We start from the raw sequence: 22760 nt of genomic DNA on the forward strand, positions 1-22760 counted from the left end.
GTGAGAATGGAGTCTGTGGTTGTCCTGAAATAACGCGTGCTCTCAGAGTCAACACAGCTAACTCTCAAGGTCTCCTGAGCAAAGCACCATGGCGCCCTACTGTGTAACCCCAGCTTTCGGAGGCAAACCAAGAAGACAGAAAACTCAAGGGCAGCCTGGGATACCTAACCTTTGTCTCAAAAAAGAAAAGAAAAAAGAAGGAGGAGGAGGAGGAGGAGGAGGAGGAGGAGGAGGAGGAGGAGAAGAAGGAGAAGGAGAAGGAGAAGGAGAAGGAGAAGGAGAAGGAGAAGGAGAAGGAGAAGGAGAAGGAGAAGGAGAAGGAGAAGGAGAAGGAGAAGAAGAAGAAGAAGAAGAAGAAGAAGAAGAAGAAGAAGAAGAAGAAGAAGAAGAAGAAGAAGAAGAAGAAGAAGACGGAGAAGAAGACGGAGAAGAAGACGGAGAAGAAGAAGAAGAAGAAGAAGGAGAAGAAGAAGAAGGAGAAGAAGAAGGAGAAGAAGAAGAAGGAGAAGAAGAAGAAGGAGAAGAAGAAGGAGAAGAAGAAGGAGAAGAAGAAGAGGAGAAGGAGGAGGAGAAGGAAGAAAGATCTCCCCAGACTTATTAAAGCTGACTACACATCACTAAAACACAAGTGTTCTGTCAGCAGCCCCCTACTCCTAAAGGGTCCTCCCTTTTTATTCAAATAATCATATGCCATCTCCTTGCTCATTTGACAACTGGACACCTTAGCTCTCCCTACTCCTTTGCTATGTTCATTCAAAACCACTCACTGGTTTTATACTTACCTTGAATCTGGGCCCCACATTTTTCTAGATGACGCCTGTTCTGATTTTAACAAGCTTGACTTAGGGCATTCCATCTTCTTTCCATTATCTTGCAACTCTATTGGAACGTTTGTCATTATTGTAATTAAAATCTGTTTTGCCTGGTGGTCTCTTTCCCTAGAAGGTAGGTGAGTATCATATTGTATTCTCTATTGTCACTTTCAAATGCAGCATTCAGAAAGTGTCAAATAAATAAGTAAATAAGTGTGATCCATCTGTGATTCTTTATGTACCTACTAGAAATCCATGGAAGACTTTGAGAGTGACTGAGACAGGAGTTCTACCCTAGACCAATTGAATTGAATTGAATTTGTGAAGTGAAGGTACTTCTCAGATGGTCTAATGTGTAGCCAGGGTCTCACAACTCCTGTTTTACTTGGAAATGCTAGTTAGAGCTATAATAAGGAAATGGGAAATAGGAAGGTCTTTTGGGACTTAAAAAAAACAAAACAAAACGATAAAAGACTCTTTATTGGTTATCTATGAATTAGTAATAAATTACTCCAAAAGTGAGCAACTACCAACACCCAACTTAACTCTTACAGGTGTCTTTTGGCCGGTAATCTAGACACAACTTGGCTGAGTCCTTGCAAGTCCACATTCAAAGGCTTAGCCCAAGCTGGTGCCACCTCTGGCTCCACTGGAAAGAAGAGGGTGCGTCCAGACCCACTCGCAATGACAGGATTGATTTTCTCCGTGGCTGTTGGCCCTCAGCCATCCTTTGGTCCTTGCTTTTCATTAGAGCAGTTCAGAGGATGACAACTGGCTTCTGTGAGAGGCTAAAAAAGGAGAGCGAGGTGGAAGCCAGAGGAGTGGGAAGGATCCAGAGTGGGATGTACCCTTCCCCCCCCCCCCCCCGGCTCAGACCTTGGTCCGTAAATACCATTCTCGACCAGAAATAAACAGGACCCCTAGAAAAACAGCTGATTCTAGGATCGGAGCTGAGGAAGCAGAAGATGAGACTGGAATACATTTATTTTTGTACTAAAAAGTAAGAAAGAGCTAAAAAAAAATGGTGAGGTTGGGTAAGGAGGGAAGGCAGATAAAGGGATAAAGAAAGAGCAGAGATGGTAGGAAGTGGATATGACTGGAGGCTGTCCTTAAGCTGCCTACCTAGACATGTAATAACATTTGGCTTAAAAATTAACCTCTGTTAAAGAAACTCCAGCTAGACGGTCTTAACACTAGGAGCAAGCCCATCAATGTAAAACCGATGCTGAAGGCTTTCATAGAAATGATCTGGAAGTCAACAGACAGGTGTACTAGCTAATCACAAATCTATAATTTTGACTAGTTATATAACTACAGATAGATTAATTGAAGGCCATTTAGGTGAGATAGTATCAAACCAGGCCCATCTGTACAGCAGTAGCCCGCATGTGGTCTTATAAATTAGGTCAGTGTGCTTTTCAAAGATTAAAAGTGATTTTCCTTTATCTCCCTAACATCTTCTTGGTTATACAAGTTCACAGAAAATAGGCCAAGCACTGTGAGGACACAACACTAAATCTGATTTTAGTGAAGAGAAAATGGTGAACAGAGAGGGTAAAATGCCAAGGAAGACAGGCAAGCTCATGCATGGCTCTCAGGCTGGTGAGAGTAGCAGTCTACACTTCTCACACTCTTGGCTAAAGCTACTCTACCGAAGGGTAGCCAGCATTCATGCTAACAACCACAGAAGCACAGGAGGAAAGCCTTCCCCAAAGACTCCATCAGTATGAATGCATGCAATCATGTTTGTTCTGTTCTCGGATTCCTGCTATGATGGCACGCAGAGTAGTTACTTTTCTATTGGTGTGTGTCTTTGTTAGATTTTCATTGTTGTGAAGGGAGACCATGACCAAGGCAACTCTTATAAAGGCAAACATTTCATTGGGGGCTGGCTTACAGTCTCAGAGGTTCAGTCCATCACGGTGGGAAGCATGGCAGCGTGCAGGCAGACACGGTGCTGGAGGAGTAGAGAGTTCTACATTTTGATCCAAAGGCAACCAGGAGGAGACTGTCTCCTATAAGCAGCCAGAAGGAGGCTGTCTCTCTTCCCCACTGGGAAAAGCTTGCGTTTAGGACCTGTACTGGCTAGTTTTGTGTCAACTTGACACAGCTGGAGTTATCACAGAGAAAGGAGCTTCAGTTGAGGAAATGCCTCCATGAGATCCAACTGTAAGGCATTTTCTCAATTAGTGATCAAGGGGGAAAGGCCCCTTGTGGGTAGGACCATCTCTGGGCTGGTAGTCTTGGTTCTATAAGAGAGCAGGCTGAGCAAGCCAGGGGAGGCAAGCCAGTAAGTAACATCCCTTCATGGCCTCTGCATCAGCTCCTGCTTCCTGACCTGCTTGAGTTCCAGTCCTAACTTCTTTGGTGATGAACAGCAGCATGGAAGTGTAAGCCGAATAAACCCTTTCCTCCCCAACTTGCTTCTTGGTCATGATGTTTGTGCAGGAATAGAAACCCTGACTAAGACAAATTGGTACCAGCAGAGTGGAGTATTCCTGTGACAACATGACCATGTTTTGGGGAGGACTGTGGAAGGACTTTGGAACTTTGGGCTTGAAGATCCATCTGTTGTTAAGAGCTCTGTTGGATGTTGTGTAGGAGCTTAGAAGATAATGTTGAGAACACTGCAGAAGATGGAGGTCTGGTTTGTGAAATTTCAGAGGGAAAATTAAAGACTCTTTTCAGGGCCATTGCTGTTTTGATTGTGAAGATTCTGTAGTTCTGGTTAGCTGGGGCTGAAGAATCAGCTGTGATTAACAAGATACCAGAACTACCAAAGCAAAAACGTTGCATTACTGGGACTATTGATGCTGGTTAGCTGGAGCTAAGAAATTAGTGGTGATTAAGAAGATACCAGCATCATTGAGGTGACATCTTCTGGGAAGTGTTTTCTGAAAGCATAAAGAGGCTGTGTTCCAGAGATGGCCAAGATTGTACTCCTGCTGCAGTGGGACTTGGTAATATGTAAGGGTCACCCAGGTGGTACTGGTTTTGAAGGCATGAAGGGGTCATGCAAAGCAGCTGAGGCTCGGCACTGTGAGAGGCCATGGAAGGCCATTGGTGAAGGTGCAGCCTCAGTTGCAATTGAAGGCCCAGGACTGAAGGGGTCATGCAGTGTTTTGGAGATGCCAGTACCATGAGATGACCACCAAGAGCAGCAGCAGCAGTGGGGTACAGTCATCTGGAGCCTAGAGGATGATGCGTGTGCTACAAAGGGCCTGGCTGGAGAAGTGACCCAAGCCCTTGGAGGAGCCCAGAAGATCGTGAGTTGGATCCCAGACATTGGACGGTTGGAGATTGACTTTTGCTTTTGATTGTGACTATGACCTGATATTTTCCCTCTTGAAGGAAGAAACTGTTTTAGTGGAGCCCACAGTACTGTTTTAGTGGAGCCCACAGTTAAGAGACTTTTAATTGTAAAAAGACTTTGAATTTTAAAAGAGATGGATATTTTAAAGAGATTGAAATTTTAAGAATATGTAAAGAATGTGGGACATTTAAAGTTATTTAGACCTTGGGGATGAATAAGAATGTGAGGGTTGAGGCTTACTAGTGATGTGTTTGTGTGTCAAGTTGACAAGGGGTCAATTGTACTGGCTAGTTTTGTGTCAACTTGACACAGCTGGAGTTATCACAGAGAAAGGAGCTTCAGTTGAGGAAATGCCTCCATGAGATCCAACTGTAAGGCATTTTCTCAATTAGTGATCAAGGGGGAAAGGCCCCTTGTGGGTGGTGCCATCTCTGGGCTGGTAGTCTTGGTTCTATAAGAGAGCAGGCTGAGCAAGCCAGGGGAGGCAAGCCAGTAAAGAACATCCCTCCATGGCCTCTGCATCAGCTCCTGCTTTCTGACCTGCTTGAGTTCCAGTCCTAACTTCTTTGGTGATGAACAGCAGCATGGAAGTGTAAGCCGAATAAACCCTTTCCTCCCCAACTTGCTTCTTGGTCATGATGTTTGTGCAGGAATAGAAACCCTGACTAAGACAGGACCTCAAAGGCCACCCCCACAGTGACACCTTCTAATAGTGCCACTCCCCATGGGCCGATCATATTTAAAATACCACACTGCGGCAAAACACCATAAGCAAGGCATTTAAAAGGCAGCACTTAATTGGGCTTATAGTATCAGAAGGTCAGAGTCCATGATGGTGGACGGAAGACATGTTGACAGGAGCATCATCTGAGAGCTCACATCTTGATCTGAAAGCAGGAAGCAGAATAAGAACATCAGGGATGGTGGGGAGGCTTTTGAGGTCTGAAAGTCAGCCCCTTCACACACCTACTCCAAAAGGCCACACCTCCTAACCTTCCCAAGTAGTTTCACCAAGTGCTGATCAAGGATTCCAGTATATGGGGCCTATGGGGGTATTCTCATTCAAACCACTGCAGTAAGTTTAAGTTGCTTAATGGTATTTAGCAAGTTACAATGAAGTACCCCAGATGAGAAGAAACCCTCATGAAGGCACAAACGACTGTCCTCTGGAAGCTTGAGACGGACTGCCCATCACACACAACCCTAATCTCTGAATTTCTGTTCCAACTCCAACAGTCCACCTCCTAAAAACTCCATTGTTTTTGTGTTGAGAGCACCAGCCTTCCACTTTGGGAGCACTGCCTTTGACAGTGCCTTTTCCTTTGAATGATTTCCTAAATATTTGTTCGGAAGCATTTGAACAAAAGTCTTATAAAACCTGATATGTGTGTGTGTGTGTGTGTGTGTGCTAAGGACGTGGTCATAATGCAAGATATAAAAAGACACAACTGAGAACCAAGCTTCATGTACTTTACCTGGATAGAAACGACTTAAAAGCAATCTATTATGGTCTGCTTCTATACGGATTAAACACCACCACGGGGGAAGCCTGCCCTTTCTTTCAGCTGAGGTGGCAATTCCTAGTGACATGATTACAAGCACTAAGACTCACACGACAAAGCTGCGATCAGTTACTACTGTCCAACATAAACAGTTTTGTGTCAGACCATCTAACCAGTTAAATCTAGTAACGTAGACGGCCTAGAGTGTTGGATCTCCTGCTCATGGGCTACACATGGCTACATGGGGCCCACGCTTGACTTATTAAGTTTGCTCCACAGTTGGCACTTCAGTGACCAAAGCCGAATGATAACTGAGAAGGGGCAGATCACCTAAAACTCCAGTAAAGGGTTTTTTTGTTTGTTTGTTTGTTTTGTTTTTTGTTTTTGACATGATAATATCAGAGAGTAATTCTGAAATTACTTTCTGTATGCTGTACCCTGGAGTGAATGAATATGGAAGCTAATGCCAATCAGGTTTCTGTCTGTTGAGTGAGTTTGAAATATGGCAGAAGGGAAAACTAGAATGCACTCCTTTTTTTTTTTAAATTTTAAGATTAATTAATTTATTTTATGTATATGAGTACGCTGTTGCTGTCTTCAAGACACACCAGAAGAGGGCATCAGATCCCATTACAGGTGGTTGTGAGCCACCATGTGGTTGCTGGAAACTGAACTCAGGACCTCTGGAAGAGCAGTCAGTTCTCTTAACCGCTGAGCCGTCTCCCCAGCCCCTAGAACACACTCCTGATATGGTCCTGAGGGGATCAGAATACCCTTTTGGGTTGTTTTGCTTTTCTGAGGCAGGATCTCACCATGCACTCTTGGCTAGTCTGGAATTCACTATGTAGACCAGGCTGGCTTTGAACTTACAGAGATCTGCCTCTCTGTTTCCCGAGTGCTGGAATAAAGGCTTGTATTATCATAACTGACCCAAACTTGTGGTTTTTTTTTTTTTTTTTAATACGTTGAAGTAGCTAGAGATAGGAGTGTAACTGTCTGCTGAGAACGACAAGAAGTGACATGCCAGACAAGAAGTGACATGCCAGTAGCTTGAACAAACCCGGCATTGAGGTTTTAGATATGGAATACCATTTGCCATGGAAAATAAGCAGGGCTCCTCAGAAACCTAGCTAATCCTAGGATTGGAGCTGAGAATGCAGATGAGCCTGGGGCATCTTCTTGTATCAAAAATTAATAAAGGGCCTGTGATGGTTTGTATATTCTTGGACCAGGGAGTGGCATCATTTGGAGGTGTGGCCTTGTTGGAATAGGTGTGACCTGGTTGGAGTAGGGTGTGCCACTGTGGGTGTGGGCTTTAGACTCTCACTCCAGTTGCCTGGAAGTCAGTCTTCCACTAGCAGCCTTTGGATGAAGACATAGAGCTCTGCCTGCGCCATGCCTGCCTGGATACTGCCATTCTCCCACCTTGAAAATAATGGACTAAATCTCTAAACCTGTAAGCCAGCCCCAATTAAATGTTTTTATAAGACTTGCCTTGGTCATGGTGTCTGTTCACAGCAGTAAAACCCTAACTAAGACAAGTTGGTACTGGGAGTGGGGTATTGCTGTGATAGGCCTGACCATGCTTTTATTTGAAAGAATGTGGATTTTGGAACTTTGGATTTGGAAAGCAGTGGAATGCTTTAAATGGTGCTTAATGGGTCATCCTAGTAGGAATATGGAAGACTTTGTTGCTGGGAGTGATTTGAACTGTTTTGACCTGGCCCAAGAGATTTCAAAGGAGAAGAATTTCAGAATGTGACATAAAGACTGTTTTTGTGGTATTTTGGTGAAGAATGTGGCTACTTTTTGCCCTTGTCTGAAAAGTCTGCCTGAGGCTAAGGTGAAGGGACTCAAATTAAATGAATTGACAAAGGAAGTTTCAAAACAGCCCAGCAGAGACTTTGTTCTCTGGTTAAGTCTTATGAAGAGAAGTTTGATCAAGCATAGCAAGCCAGTAAAGAACATCCCTCCATGGCCTCTGCATCAGCTCCTGACCCCTGACCTGCTTGAGTTCCAGTCCTGACTTCTTTCAGTGATGAACAGCAATGTGGAAATGTAAGCTGAATAAACCCTTTCCTCCCCAATTTGCTTCTTGGTCATGATGTTTGTGCAGGAATAGAAACCCTGACTAAGACAGGGCCCAATGAGTGATGACATAAGAAAAGGATACAGGCACTTGGGGCTTCTATTGGTCCAACCAGGGATATTCAGAACATCAAAATAAATAATCATAGTGGGTTTTAATTTGTCGAGTAAACACTGTGAGTGCATTGTGTTATAAATGAAAAGACAGAGACAGAAGAAAGGAAGAATGTTTTCTTTTCACAGAATGTGGACTAATAAATACTTCTGGAATGCTTGAAGGGGCTAGGAAGGACACATTTTCACGTCCTCTGTTCTGGGTCTCTACTGGGTTCAGTGCCATGAGAACAGCTACCTCACTGGGCCTTCAGGTCTCTGTGGCATCACCTGCTCCTGAATTGGAAAAGCTTCAGCTATGATTCTTCCACTGGAATCTCTATAACCTCTCCATGGCACCTTTCCCCACTACTAACACTGTGTGTGCAGGACCTTTAAAAGCCTGTCTCAAGTAGGAAGGCTTGGGCAATAGGCAATACAACATGAGGACCTGAGTTCAGTTCCCAGAACAGGCATACAAATGCAGGCATGGGAGATCTTACCATCTTCTGAGATCTTTAATTTCTTTGGATATGGCAGTCTCTAGATGGTCCATCCTTTTGTCTCAGCTCCAAACTTTGTCTCTGTAACTCCTTCCATGGGTGTTTTGTTCCCAATTCTAAGAAGGGGCAAAGAATCCACACTTTGGTCTTCGTTCTTCTTGAGTTTCATGTGTTTTGCAAATTGTAACTTATTTCTTGGGTATTCTAAGTTTCTGGGCTAATATCCACTTATCAGTGAGTACATATTGTGTGAGTTCTTTTGTGATTGGGTTGCCTCACTCAGGATAATGCCCTCCAGGTCCAACCATTTGCCTAGGAATTTCATAAATTCATTCTTTTTAATAGCTGAGTAGTACTTCATTGTATAAATGTACCACATTTTTTTGTATCCATTCCTCTGTTGAGGGGCGATCCATCCCATAATCAGCCTCCAAACGCTGACACCATTGCATACACTAGCAAGATTTTGCTGAAAGGACCCTAATATAGCTGTCTTTTGTGAGACTAGGCCGGGGCCTAGCAAACACAGAAGTGGATGCTTACAGTCAGCTATTGGATGGATCTCAGGGCCCCCAATGGAGGAGCTAGAGAAAGTACCCAAGGAGCTAAAGGGATCTGCAACCCTATAGGTGGAACAATAATATGAACTAACCAGTACCCCGGAGCTCTTATCTCTAGCTGCATATGTATCAAAAGACGGCTTAGTCGGCCATCACTGGAAAGAGAGGCCCATTGGACTTGCAAACTTTATATGCCCCAGTACAGGGGAACACCAGGGCCAAAAAGTGGGAGTGGGTGGGCAGGGGAGTGGGGAGGAGGGTATGGGGGACTTTTGGGATAGCATTGGAAATGTAAATGAGGAAAATACCTAATTAAAAAAAATGCAGGCACGGTGGGAGGTACTTGTAATCTAAGTGCTGGGGAGACAGAGAGGACCCCAGGGGTTCACCCTATCTCAAAGGAGGTGGATGGCATTCCTGAGGGGGACACTTGACCTCTACATGCACGCACACACATGCAGGAACATTAAAAAAAATTGGAGAATTTTTAATCTTTATAGCGTTTACCCCTCTCCATCAGGAGCACCCACGTCTTACAATGGTATTCAGCATAGTGGCTGTCCTTTGTTCATTGTATCCAAACAGTACAATGTGGTCGATAAAGAGGATCAGGCCATTGATCTAACGAACACTTAAATGATTCAGATTAATCCATTCTTATTATGATTGAGGGTGGAGGCGTTAACAGCCTTGAGGCAAAACTCATTCCAAATTACTATTATTGCCTGTATTTTGTGAAGGTGTTTCTTTTCCAAGTGGAAGAGAATAAATGCACTTGCCAAATCAATGGTTGTATGCTGTGTATTTGTGGTAGAGGCTCAGATCTCAGTTACTGTTTGGTCAAGTCAGTGATGGCCCATAGTCATTCTCCAAGACCCATCCAATTTTAGAGACCAGCCTGGCAAATTGATGCCTCCAGACAGGAATATCTCCCCTCTGTCCTTTAGGTCTTAAATTGGGGCACAAATCTTTGTCTTCTCCTAACATACACTTTCGTGTCTGATCTGTCTTGGAACAAGAGGCAGTTTCAGTTTGTCATTTGGCTCTATCATAATAGCTTTCAATCCACAGAATCAAGTACTGTTAATATCTAGTCCCAGGTGTACGCTCCTGGTTTCTGCCAGAACATGTCACTTGTCTTAGTTGGTGTGTGCTGGGATTTAATCCTAGTGATTGGCTTGGCAGCCAGGAATGGAAGTGAAGGGCAGTTCAGGGAGGAGGTAGGCAAGAGAGTTTTTCTATCGCACCAGGCATGCCAGTTAAATCAGAGGGAGTCTATGGGTACCGACGAGATGACCTCATCTTATTTATGTTCAGGATCCTACCTTTCTCTGCCTTCATTGTAACAGACTTGCCTACATGTTCAAAGCCCAAATGTAAGTGGAGTGCTGTGCCTCTTAGCAATGAGCTCTTCGGCCCCAGTTCAGCTGGATCTGCTCTGTGCTGAAGGCCTCTTTATAAGTTAGCACAGTGCTTCCCACGTTTTCCTTCTTAAGGACTCCAACACGGGTATCCAGCCAATCTTGCTGTCTTTTAGGCATCAACCCCACTCTGTTTTCTGAGCCCTTGTATTCTTACACCTACTATGGTATTTACCTCCACTGGGACATTGTCCCAGGTCAACATAAGCTTCTATCTTATGCCAGGGACTATGAATGCCCTGGGCACCAAAACTGGTGTCTCGATTTTGTTACCCGAGGACATGCCAAGAGAGGAATACACATGTAGGAGTTTTGTGAGATGGGGAAGGATCTGGGAAAGACTGGGTGGGTTATCACTTGACAGTTCAAGTGTGACCCCAAATGCAAGTGACAGGGGAGGTATGTTGGGTGGAGTACTCTAGACCACGTAGCCTAAGGAAGGCTTAACAAAACAAAGGACATAATTGGCTATTGGAGGATTTTCATGTCTACAAGCATGCTAGCTCGACCACTTTTTGCCGTGATTAGCTATGGAGCAGAAAGAACCAAGGCCCTGACACAGACACGGTGATGGCCTCCGGTTGTCTCTAGAGTATATTCTCAAAGTAGCTCCATCGTCCCAGTAAGTAGCAGTTCAAACCAGGCAGTTTGGGTTCATAGTCTAGACTCTGAATCACTGCCCTGTGAAGCATCTCAGAACTGCAGAGATCTACAATAAATTGGTCTCTGTCATACTGAGAGTTTACATGGAAGCTTGGCCAGTCTGGTAAGTCTTCATTCTATTGTATGTGTATGTGGGGAGGTGTGAGGGACATATTACAGATTAACGTATATGGACAAATTACATATGCATTGGATATACACATGAATAATTTATAGAACCATATGTGGATTTAGTTTCCTGAAGTATAAAAGGGGTTAGCAGATTGGAAAACAGATGCAAGAAAGAGTATTTCCTGGATTGCTTATAGAGTAAGATGGTCAGAAAATGGTGGCTAAGCATTCATATTTTCTAGGGAGCAAAAATTTGAATATGAACCCATAAAAATTCATTTTCTTCTACATTCTTTGAAATCTTACTGTAGCACAAAGCATAAAAAACTCATTTAATTTTTATCATTTTCTTAATAGTGTTAGAAATAACTTTCTATCATTTTTTTTCAGAGATGCTTTTTTCACTTGGGCTGTGATAAATATGTATTGATAGGACTTTTCTGTTTTGAGCTGGAGCCTCACATAGCCTTGTACTCCTGATCATGTGCCCCCACCCCTGACAAGTATTAGGTTTATAGGCAAATACAGGCTTACATGAAGACCTTAGTGACACTAACCTCTTAATGATCACTGTAAGCATCCAATAATCAACACACACACACACACACACACACACACACACACACATATACAATGGACTGCAGTATACTTAATTGGAAAAGGAGTTCATGTGTAGTCATTATTTTACAGAAAATAGGCATTGCTATTTTTTATGGATATCAGAACCAAGGTACAGAAAAATTAGATTTCCTTCTTCCACAAGAGAATAAAAATAAACTGAAATATTAAATCAGATACTTAAGCGTCTATGTTCATTAACAATATAATCCTACCATTGTAATGTATTCTTATATTCAAAGGCAGACGTGAAAAGATAATTTCAAGAATACAGATCCGTCTGAAGGTAGATATTGTGTATTATGTGTAATACAGTAGAAAACTAATGTTAAAAGTAAAATGGAAAATTAAAAGTTGAAAATTTAAAAAATTGAAAATTCCAAATTCACAGCCTCTGGAAAAATCATAGTATTACTTCTAAGGGGCTAAAAGGGCACACAAAAATCCAAATGGAGCGTCTGAATTCAGACCGTTTCCCTTCTTAAGTTGGGAGATACCAAAGCATCAAATGTGAGTAAGACAATGAAGGGAGGAATGTTGGAACCAGGATGTTTGTAAGTAACGGCCTAGCAAGCTTTATTTATAGCCTGGCATTTTCAATGTTTCTTTACTTTTAAAAGCTAGATTCCAAATATATACTTTATACTGGTGGTGGGGATAGGGGGCAGTGGTCCTAAGGACACAGACTGGCTTTTAGAATTAGACCTTAGGAAGCAATTTTGATTTCCTCCTTTCTTTAGTTCTGAATTTGAAGAAGTGGTTCTTAATGGTTATAATACAAGATAAAAAAAAGTGAGTGCAAGAGTTTGAATAGCAAATAAGTAGTTGTTACACATCAGGGGTTTCTGTAAAGTGTGGAATTTCACACTCCACTTAAAGGTAACCTGTACCCCTACCCCTTAACAAAGGACTTAGGGTGAACAAATGTTATGTAGGATACCTACCCTAGGAAGAAATAATCTAAAGAAATGTAGAGGTTTGGTGTGTTGTCTGCTGGTATAGTGTATGCTTAGGACATATGAAGTTAGGGTGGATGATCAACATGAATTTCAAATTTGGCTCAAAGTTTCTTGACAGTCAAATCAACAAGACACAATTCTATCAAAGAGTAGTTTTGAAAAACCTTTCTCATAATCACATTTCACAAAAGTCTTTAAATGGGACTTTAAAATGTTCTTGATAGCATCATTTAGGAAACATAACTATTTTTAAAAACTGCTATTTAAGCCACAAGCTTATATGCAGAAGCTTAAAGTTAAAAAGCGATGTGGTGAAGGTGGTGGTGCTGGGCCAATTTTGTCAAGGAAGACTTCACACCAAAGTGTGAATCTAATACATGGATTGCTTTTCTCAATGGGCGAGTAACTTCTGTTTGGTGACTAGAAAAATCCAGCAGAGAAACAAAGGGCATCTTGACATAGCAGCCAGCTGACTCATCTAAGAGACAGGACTGACATCTGAGCATCGAGACTCGGGAAGAAAGTCCAAGAGGCCTCTCAAACTTTAACAGGATTACACAGCCCAGAGCTTTGCAGGAATTTACTAGAGCATTTTCCTCATTCGAAAGGGCGTCCTCCAACTACAGGACATTTGTTGGCCGCCTGTGCATATGCAGGGCATTCTGGAAATTAAGAATTATGAGCAGTGTTAAAAACAGCAGGCATCCAATTTTCAGCATTATGTGAACAAAAGCCTAAAAATGACCCAAATCAGTAACATACAGCCACACGCACTGACTGAAAAAGATAAAACAAGCACGTGCCTCCTCCAACTGGCTCAAAACTGTATGGAAATAGCCCTGGCAGGCAAAGGACCGAGGATGGCTCCTGCTATCTACTCTGCTCCTCTTGCAGTCTGCACCGGGAATGTAAGGCTAAAACATATCTCGAAAGGGCATCTAGTCTGCATATACATCCTTATCCCGTTTTCAGTATCTCTAGTTAGATCTGTAGTCCAGCTGCTCTTATCTTAAGTTTTAGCACCTATCGTGTAGAACTAATTCTTTTTATCTTATCAGTGAAAATGATGAATCACGACCTTCCTTCCTGTAGATAATTTTACATACTTGGAAAGCACTACATAAACTTCGTTCATTAATGGGCTATAACCACGATGTATGTATTGATCTACAAACAGCTTTATTAAGTTTGACACTAACATCCCTTCCCAGGCACCTTTATCGCTGTCAAAATCTTCCAACCCTCAGCACTTAACAAAAGCTTCACAAACACCCAGGACTTAATTTACTTAATTTGTTCCAACCCTAACAGGTATTTGAGTAACACTATACCCTGAAATCTACTATTTAAAACCATAGCAAGTTCAAGACTAGACTGGCCAACTTAGCAATACACTGTGGTTTCAATGAGACTGGCACCCATAGGATCATATGTTTAAATACTTGGTTTCCAGAGGATGGGCTGTTTAGTAAGGAATTAGAAGTGTGCCACGCCCAGTCTAGCTTATTCTCTGCTTGTGATTTAGATGTGAGCTTTCAGCTACTTCTCCAGGTCCCTGCTATGCTGATGGTGGAGTAACCCTCTCACCCAGCAAGCAAGCTCCCCATCGACTGCTTCCTTTTGTAAGCTTCCTTGGTCTCGGTTTCTCTCCACATCAATAGAACAACAACTGAAATCCCTTGTTTCAAACAAACTAACAAAGACATTAAATGACAAAGGGCAAAAGGATGTAGGTCACACACAGGACAGGACTAGGCACTTGGGTGGCATGTGCCACACACCTGGGTTCAGCCCAGTACTGCAACAATGATACAGTGATGTTCATACTTTTGAGGCAACTAATCCTGGGGTTTACATTCTAAAAAACTGTCTAGGTTACTGTCTAGGAGAGACAAGAAGCCAGTAAACCCAGACTGAAGAGCCGTGCAAGCAGAGCAGTGGTGGCTGTGGAGGACTCGGGTGGGAAGGCAGCAATTGTTTGCCAGCCCCCTTCATAGGCATTAGCTCTGCAAAGGCATAAAAGCAAACTCCCAAGAAGTCATCAACAAAAACAAAAGCCATCTCTGTGTGTGTGTGTGTGTGTGTGTGTGTCTGACCTTCCATGAGTCGGGCTCTGGGGATGGAATTCAGCCTTGATTGCCAGCGTCTTTACCCTCTGTCTCTTTAGCCCCAGAAATGATAATCTTGCATTACTCCCTGTTGAGTTTCTTACTCTTTTGAGTACTAATTGTTTTTCCTAAGCTCCTACACCGATGAGTCTGTGAGTGTAAGACACATGCCTTTAATTTAAGCAGACGTTTCTTAGTAGTATTAGCTAATATTGATACTTTCAGTACTGCCCAATAATACCAAATGTTGGTTAAAAATAACAACTGAAATAACACTGTCTGGCCTGATAGGCCCTAATGAGTTTTCTAGAAAGAGTCTGATAGACACTTCATAGATAAAAGAAGCTGAAGAGAAACTCCCGAAGTGTAATCTACCAGAAGAGGAGGCTATAGTGGGATGAATCACTGATGGGTCGATAAATGGAGAAGTGAGAGCTCTGCACAGAGGCAGGTTATGCACGTTCACACAAGCAGCCAACCAGCACGGCTGGAAACGCCTTCCCCAGCACGCTAGCTCTGAGACATGCTGCCACCACCTGGACACTAGGCAAGTCGGGGATTTTAGTTTTTGTCAGCAGTGACAGACTCTAAAAACATAACTCCACTTTGGGGGCCGGGGGTGAGGGGGAGGGGAGAAAAGAGAAAACATTTCTGCCAAGACTGGAGTGAGCAGAGATTTTGATAAAATAAGTTTAGAATCCTGCTTTACTTTTTAAGTCTTCTGTTGTTAAACTGGAAAACCTGTATAAGAACATGAACTTTTGATGGGTGATTTAGTTCGGGATTAGTGACAGTATTTGAGAGGCACTGACTTCAGTACTGGGTACACAGAAAGTACTCAACTGATATTTAAATAAGGTTATGAAATAAAATTCAGGGATAAAACCCAATTCCATCAAAAGAAGTTACATATGTACAGGGTTACTGGAGGGAAGGAAATAAGGCCAAGTACAGGTGAGAGACCTTTCAGCATCTTTTAATCAGAGCAAATAACATTATTACAACAACAGAATCTTATTCAGGGTACATGCCTTTCATTGACACATGGTTAGAGTGAGACTTAACTTTGTACTTACAAACATTAAAAAAAAAAAAGACTTTAGAAACTAAGGAATGACAAGTCTACCAGGAATTACCTTACAAGAGAAAAGCAAACGAACAATTTTTTAAAGGCTTTGTGCAATAACAAATATTGTGCAGCTGTTCCTTGGCTTCAGAGCTGCTATGTGGGCTGCTTTAATCCTGCACACACAGCTTTTCCTAGTCTGCTCTCCATGGGAACTACCTTAACACCCTACCTCTTCTCTGAGACAGGGTCTCAAGTAGCCCAGAATGGTTCAAACTCACTGTACGCCTACCAAGGTTGTTCATCTTCCTGTCTTCACCTCTCAAGTCTCGGGGTTACACCTGGCTAAAATCTGCTTCTTAAGAACAAGGCAGAACGTATTAGTTGTTATCTCATAATGCATTTGGGACATTTGGGAGAATAAAATCCAAGTTAAGACAACGGTGGTGGTGACCGCCCACCATCCCATTACTTAAGAGAGTGGACCACAATGACCCAGAGCTCAGGTAGAGTCTGGGCTACATAGCAAGAGTCTTTCAAACAAACCCGTGACTACTCCCTCTCCCAGAAAGGATAAAGAGCTAGGGGACTGGCCAGATACACTAATTTACTGATCTGAAGGGGCCCGAATGATCAGAGGTCAACTAGAATGCCCTCTAGATATACGGGAGGAAAAGGCTCAGAGAGAATGAGTGCTGTAGGGGCATCAGTACAGAGACTAGAAAGCTGACCTCGCCATGGAACAGTCAGCCCATGGTTTGGGAGCCTATCTTACTTATCATCTTTGGTTAAGGTAATGCAGGCCCCAGTAAGGCTGTCCTCCATGGCAACCTCTATGCTGTTCTTGGGCTTGCACAGGCCTGCCTAATACACCAGAAGAGAGAGCCCTAAAATCTGAGTGTGAAGGCTAGGTCTCCAATAGCCAAAGAAGCTTGCTGCTTTCTTTCTCTCCGTTGTAAGTGTGTGTACTGTGCACGATTAGGCTGGTGCACCCCCTCCTCAGTTCCTTCCTTACGGTACTGCTTCCTTTTATTCCCAAGACTTGCGGGGACCCTGGGTCCTTTAGAGATAAAACAGAGCAACACACTGGGAGGCAGAACTTGTGAGGAACCATCTACTGAAGTGAACATGTCACGGATACAAGCCGGTTATGGATACAAGCCGGTTATGGGTACGCTTGTTTGTACAGGTTTTAAGCAATCCTTCAGGCTTTCACACAAGAATAAGAAAACCACGGCTGCCATTACAATATGCAGCCATTAGCATATACCCGGGTAGCAGTATTTTAGATCCTTAGATTAGCTGCCAAAGTCTGCTCCTTGGTAAATAATGGTTACTGTTGTTATACTCTAACTACTCATACATGTCTCGGCTTGCTCCTCAAAGGGAACGCTCACAGTCTCTCAGGAATAAAAACTTGCTTTATTTGGCACACAACAGCGAGGAGGTCTTGCAACATTCGCCAGAGGCAGTCAAACAGAGCAAGTAGTTCAGGCAAGCAATCACAAAATTTGAGCACCAACCAAACCAGAGCTAATCTTTCCGTCCCTGTAGATTAGGAGACCCATTTAACGCACCCCTTTCTGCTTGTTGACTTTTTGAAGTCCTTTATTTATGTATTGCGATCTCTATGCCCTGACAGTTTAATTATTGACAGTTTACTTTGGGGCAAGTATCGACCATTCCTTTGTGAAGTAAGTTAGGCTCTTAAATGAAAAACAAACAACGGAACCTCTTTCCCACAGCGTGGCAGCATTTCCCCCTGCTACCAAGGTTCACTGGACACATCCCAGCCGGGCTGCTGCTTGGCCAAATCTTTAAATATTTAACTATTGTTCAACTCTACAGCATGAGTGAGGGGCGAGTTAGGGAACACGCCAGTCCTTCCACGGCCTCGAGAAGGCTCTAAGGAGACTGCGGGGTCCCCCTCGTGTCTAGCTGCGGCTCTCTGGGCTGAGAGTCCCCTGGACGAACTCCTCACCCACTCCGTCTCCTCGCCGGCGTCCCACGCAGGACGCGAGGCCACGATGCCCCACCTGCAGCGCACACGAAGCGGCGCGCGGCAGCATCCCCGACCGCGGACACGAAGCCTCCGCGCCTCGCCTCGCCTCGCCGCGCCGCCCCTCCCCGCCCTCCCGCTATGGCTCTAGACATTGCGCCGCCGGAAACCCGCCCGCCACTTCCTCATCCCGCCCCGCCCCGCCCCGCCTTCGGGCGGGACCTGAGCGGAGCGGCTTCCGCTTTCCACTTTCCTGCCTGGCGGTGAGTGGGAATGGGAGCGGGGATCCCCTAGGGCTGCGGTGGCTTGCTGTAGCCTAAGCTGAGCGTGTGGCCGGGCTCTCCCGGCTCTCTGAGCTCCTGACCGCGGGTCCTGCCCGGCTTCGCTCGGCGGGGCGGCGTCCTTAGCCGGTGAGGCCGACTGATGGCCGTGGACATGGCCCGGGGCAAGGAGAATGCTAAGCGGGGAAAGTTAGGAGAGAAGCTGTAAGTCTAGAGACGCCTGGTGCAGCTCCGGGTCCCCTAGGCTTTGTGAGGTGAAGGAATGTGCCTGAAAGTAAGGCGAGGATGTTTTGGTGCGAGACTGAGGTGCTCTCGAGATGTGTGGCCTGTGGACCGTAACTTTGCCATAGCCTAGTCATCAAGTCGCGCTAGTCTTATTTGCAAAGTTGGGCGGATTTCGCAGACTTGTATTTAGTTCGTTACTGGACTCGAGAAAGATCGATCTTTCTTGGACCTTCCTGCAAACTGGTTACAACTGGGCGAGGGCGTAGCGACAAGGGACTGGATGGTTAACGTCTCCAGAAAGTTTAATGTGCTGAAAGTAGGGGCATGGTTTCTGATACAAATACGGAGATAGCATGGGGACATGGAAGTTAAATCCAGTGATAGTTTTCTTGATGTGACGGGTTGTGGGTACCATAATTATTTTGGTAATTCTTTATTTTCTTGTAAGGTACATTAATTGAACTACAGACCACAAAACCTTTAAAGAGCAAAGCATAGTGTTTGACTTTGTAACGATGTACCCAATCCAACGAATAAATGAGGATTCTTAAGTACAAGCAGTTTAAATTCTTGGTTGGTCAGCGGTGGAGCATCTGTCTACTGTGCTCTACTAGGCTTTGGGTTGGATCCCCAACAGTAGACGCAAAGATTAAAAATCTTTATGGGTATGGTACCTGTAACATGTCAGCCAGCCAGCTTGATTTTTTTTATGTTAGTGAAAGTCATTATTATTCAGACAAAACTTTAGTACTCAAATAATTTACGTAGAATACTTGGCTTCTACGAATTAGAACTCTTATTTTGGGACATTTGCAGTTGTAATTTAGGGAGAAATAGGTGTTAAGAGGCTATACTATTATAGAAAGATGTTTTTACTTGTTTGTGTTTAGAGGAGAATTTAGAGGTTTTTTTTTTTTTTTTTTTTTTTTTTCCATTTCTAATCTTACTGTAAAGGTATCTTTTATTCTCCTGTTGTAATTGTCATCTTTGAGGCTTACTGCTCAGTCTGCTAACCCAGGCCTAGTCCCGGAAGCTTCTAGCCTCCACACAATCTTATCTAGGCCTAGAGTGTTTTCAGCTTCTGAGACTTATTGCTGAAAAGCGCATCCTTTCTTGTTCTTCCTGTGTGCTGGCTAACTCACTTACTCAGCTAGCTGTTCTAGCTCAAACTCCTCGCCAAGTTGACTGATTCAATCTGGCTTCTCTTTCTCCTCTTCTGAATTGCTCTGCTTGACCTCAGACTCTAGCAATGTGTTCTGCTCTTCTGGCTTCTCATCCTCTGGCTCATTGTCTTCACCTGTGTCTAGCTTGTTCTCTCTCTCCAGCCTGTCTCTGTAAAACTCTCCTGGTAAAACTGCCTTCTCCTTTCTTCTTTCTCTGTGCTGCTCTCTTAACTAGCCTCTTTTTCCTCTTTCCTCTTTTGAGGGCTGGGCATATCCTGTATCAAATCTTTCTCTGATTCATCACTTTGACATCACTTTCAAATATGGTGCTTCCTTCTACAAACTAACTTTACCTTGTTTGGGATTAAAGGTTGTATACTAAGGGCGTGTCTGCATTCCAGGCAGAGGGACCAAAGGTGTGTGCTAAGGAGCGGGGAGGGCACACTACAGCACAATCTTGGGGTTCACAGTGTGATCAAAATATCCTGCAACTATCTTACAATAGTTATGACTTGATTGTCTTCTTTTCTAGCTCATCCATGTATATGTATATAGAATTTAACCCCCTCCACATCGTATGGTCAGACTGAAGAAGACATAACCAACAATCGTCTGAATTCTGACTGACTCACTGATAGTCCCAGGGGAAAATTAGAGGTCACTACTCTAACATAAGGTAAATGGTTTTTAAAAATCTTAGCTTGAGACTTTAGGTGGCTGTAAATACACACAAACCTTCCCTAAATGCTGGCATTGTAATTCAACCTGTAATTGAAACAGGTTGCTAGAAACAGGAACAATATAGGAAATGCCACTCAAGTCCTCACCATATTTTACCAGGTGATCCTCTGTTACCAACTCAAAAAAGACCAAGATGCACACTTACCGTGTGGACGCATTTCTCTTTTTTTTTTTTTTTTTTTTTTTGGTAGAGCTGTCAAATTTGAAAGCCCATAACTTAGCAATCTTTTTTTCCCCCGGATGTATGAATGTGGATTTTTTTGTTTTTTTTTTTAAGCATCATGGTTTCCTTAACCTATGTTCCAAAAATAAACACCTACTTCTCTTTCTCTGGGAGGACTTTTTATGGTCTGGCCGAGATGTCAGACAAGGAGTCTGATTTGTACTTTGGTTAATTAGCACTTAGCAGTACTGATGGTGTGTCAGCAACGGCCGGCTTCAGCCCTTTCCTGAATTGAGCCGGTGGAAGTCAAGCTCTTTGTTTGTCTGCTCCTGCACGGTTTGTCCTGAGAATTAGAGGCATGGAGGATGCCCATAGGACACAGTTCAAGTGGGCCTTACCTTCTATAAATTGGTCTTTACTTTCTAGAAATGATCTGTGTTGTTCGATTTGAACTATTTTTTTCCTAAATGGAGATGCTAATCTTTATTGAAATGCTACTAATTAATACTGAAAAAACAAAACTATGCGATAATGGAATTCTGATTAAATTGGATGTGTTCTAACTTTCAGGATTTGAGTAACCATATAGTCTTCTTTTTTGTTTTGTTTTTTTCTTCTTTCCCCCCTCCCTTCATTCTCCAAGCTGCTTCCTGCTTGCTGCAAAGATGCTTGACATAAAGGCTTGGGCTGAGTATGTTGTGGAGTGGGCTGCAAAGGACCCATATGGCTTCCTTACCACAGTTATCTTGGCGCTCACACCACTGTTCCTAGCTAGTGCTGTACTGTCCTGGAAGTTGGCCAAGATGATTGAAGCCAGAGAGAAGGAGCAAAAGAAGAAACAAAAACGGCAAGAAAACATCGCAAAAGCTAAACGACTAAAGAAGGATTGAAGGGGCGCACAGACTGTAGCCAGAGAAAACCACTCTGGAAAACCTGCAGCTTTGGAAGGACTCTCACGAAATTTCCAGGCTGTTCCTGATAGTATTATTTAGTGAATTAATCTGACCGTACAGAAGAGTCATGTTCTGACCTCAATACTATAGTAACTTTTAGGCTTGGAAATAAAAGTTTGTTGGTATCTACTGGCAAGTATTTAAGTTAGCATTTATCATACAGGTGGAGCATACCTAATGTGAAAATTCAAAGCTCAGAAGCACTGTAAAACCTAACACCTGTGCTCAGACATGATGCCAAGAGCGGAAAAGCCCACAGCCCACTTCGGGATGGGTTGCAGTCAAAATACAGGTGCACTAAAAATACATCAAGTTATCTTCAAGCCATGAGAAATATAAGCGGACCTTGTGTTCAGAATTGGATCCCATCCTCAAGGTATTATGAAATACTTTAAAGTCTGGGAAAAAATTAAAACACTCCAAGCCCCAAGCATTTCTGTCTGTTCAACCTGTAGTAAAAATTCTTTAAACTGACACTCATTTGCCATTTTGGAGCTTAAAGTATTCAAGTGAAAAATGATGAGAAAATGGTTTTAGAATATGGTAGTTTAAATGGGGTTCAGTTCTAGACAGAGGATATTAGGAATGTAAAAGAATTAACCGGAAGTGAGGTTTACGTTGGCTGAAAAGAGATACAGTATATTAATCACTTTTTCAAAATTGTTACTGCTTATTTTTTTGGAATGGAAGCATTACTTTCTCAAAGGAAAATTTTATTAATGAGTATGGCTATTTTCATTCTTCTGACGTTAGCTTTTAACACAGCTAGTAATTATCAAGATACTGCATTGTAAAACATAACTTTATATAGGATTCTTATTGCCTTGACCATGTTCAATACCATGTACTGGATAGAATAGGTTTTGTACTTTGAACACTGCCATTTGCTTCAATGTGTTGCAGAGTAACATGCTGTAGAGCCAGCAGTGCAGATGCCTTGTGCTGGTGACACCTTGGGTTCTGTTTTAAATGTAAACTTGTTAAATGTCACCGGATAATTAGCTGATTACATAGACACTACTTTTGTTTTTATTGTTTATAACCAATATAGTAGTGATGTCCTGTTACTCTTTACTTAATATAGGTTCAAAGTAAAAATCAGAATTTCAAATTTATGAAGTCAGACTTCATAATTTAAGCCAGTAAGGGTTTAAATTTGGGAACATGATTTCATGGGTATAACAGTGGTTGCAGGGACTGCAATAAAATGGCAGTACAAGCTGGGCACCTTCCAGTGAGTGGTAATACACACATGAGAAATTAATCATGGCTTTTCTAAATGCATTGTCGAGCAACATTCACTGCAGTATTGAAGTGCTTATTACTGTTTTCTGCATCTCTGATAATTTTAAGTTAGAATAATTGTTAAGTCTTAATAAAAATGAAACTAAATATTGAAATAAATTTGATACCTTTTT

General features: G+C 42.9%; 1 protein-coding gene and 1 long non-coding RNA gene across 4 annotated transcripts in view; one reads left to right on the top strand and one right to left on the bottom strand.

The window, feature by feature from the left end:
- Gm41055 overlaps nt 1-18065 on the bottom strand; it is a 28801-nt gene extending 10736 nt beyond the window's left edge. The window contains exons 1-3 of one of the 3 annotated variants that reach the window (XR_003950673.1): nt 17799-18064; nt 8312-8427; nt 783-1600 (exon numbers count right to left, since the gene is read on the bottom strand). This is a non-coding gene — a long non-coding RNA (predicted gene, 41055). Of the gene's footprint in view, nt 1-782; nt 1601-4787; nt 5013-8311; nt 8428-17798 lie in introns of those variants that run through there. The other 2 variants (XR_003950674.1, XR_003950675.1) reach the window with 2 other exon arrangements.
- A 1-nt stretch (nt 18066) lies between these two features.
- On the top strand, nt 18067-22739 carry Smim15 (small integral membrane protein 15). The gene is made up of 3 exons (NM_001048250.2): nt 18067-18079; nt 20018-20161; nt 21033-22739. Exon 3 carries the CDS (start codon nt 21055-21057, stop codon nt 21277-21279), a length of 225 nt encoding a protein of 74 aa, NP_001041715.1. The 5' UTR covers nt 18067-18079; nt 20018-20161; nt 21033-21054; the 3' UTR covers nt 21280-22739.
- Nucleotides 22740-22760: the final 21 nt, after the last annotated feature.

This window comes from Mus musculus, chromosome 13 (assembly GCF_000001635.26).
Source record: "Mus musculus strain C57BL/6J chromosome 13, GRCm38.p6 C57BL/6J".
NCBI lineage: Eukaryota > Metazoa > Chordata > Mammalia > Rodentia > Muridae > Mus > Mus musculus.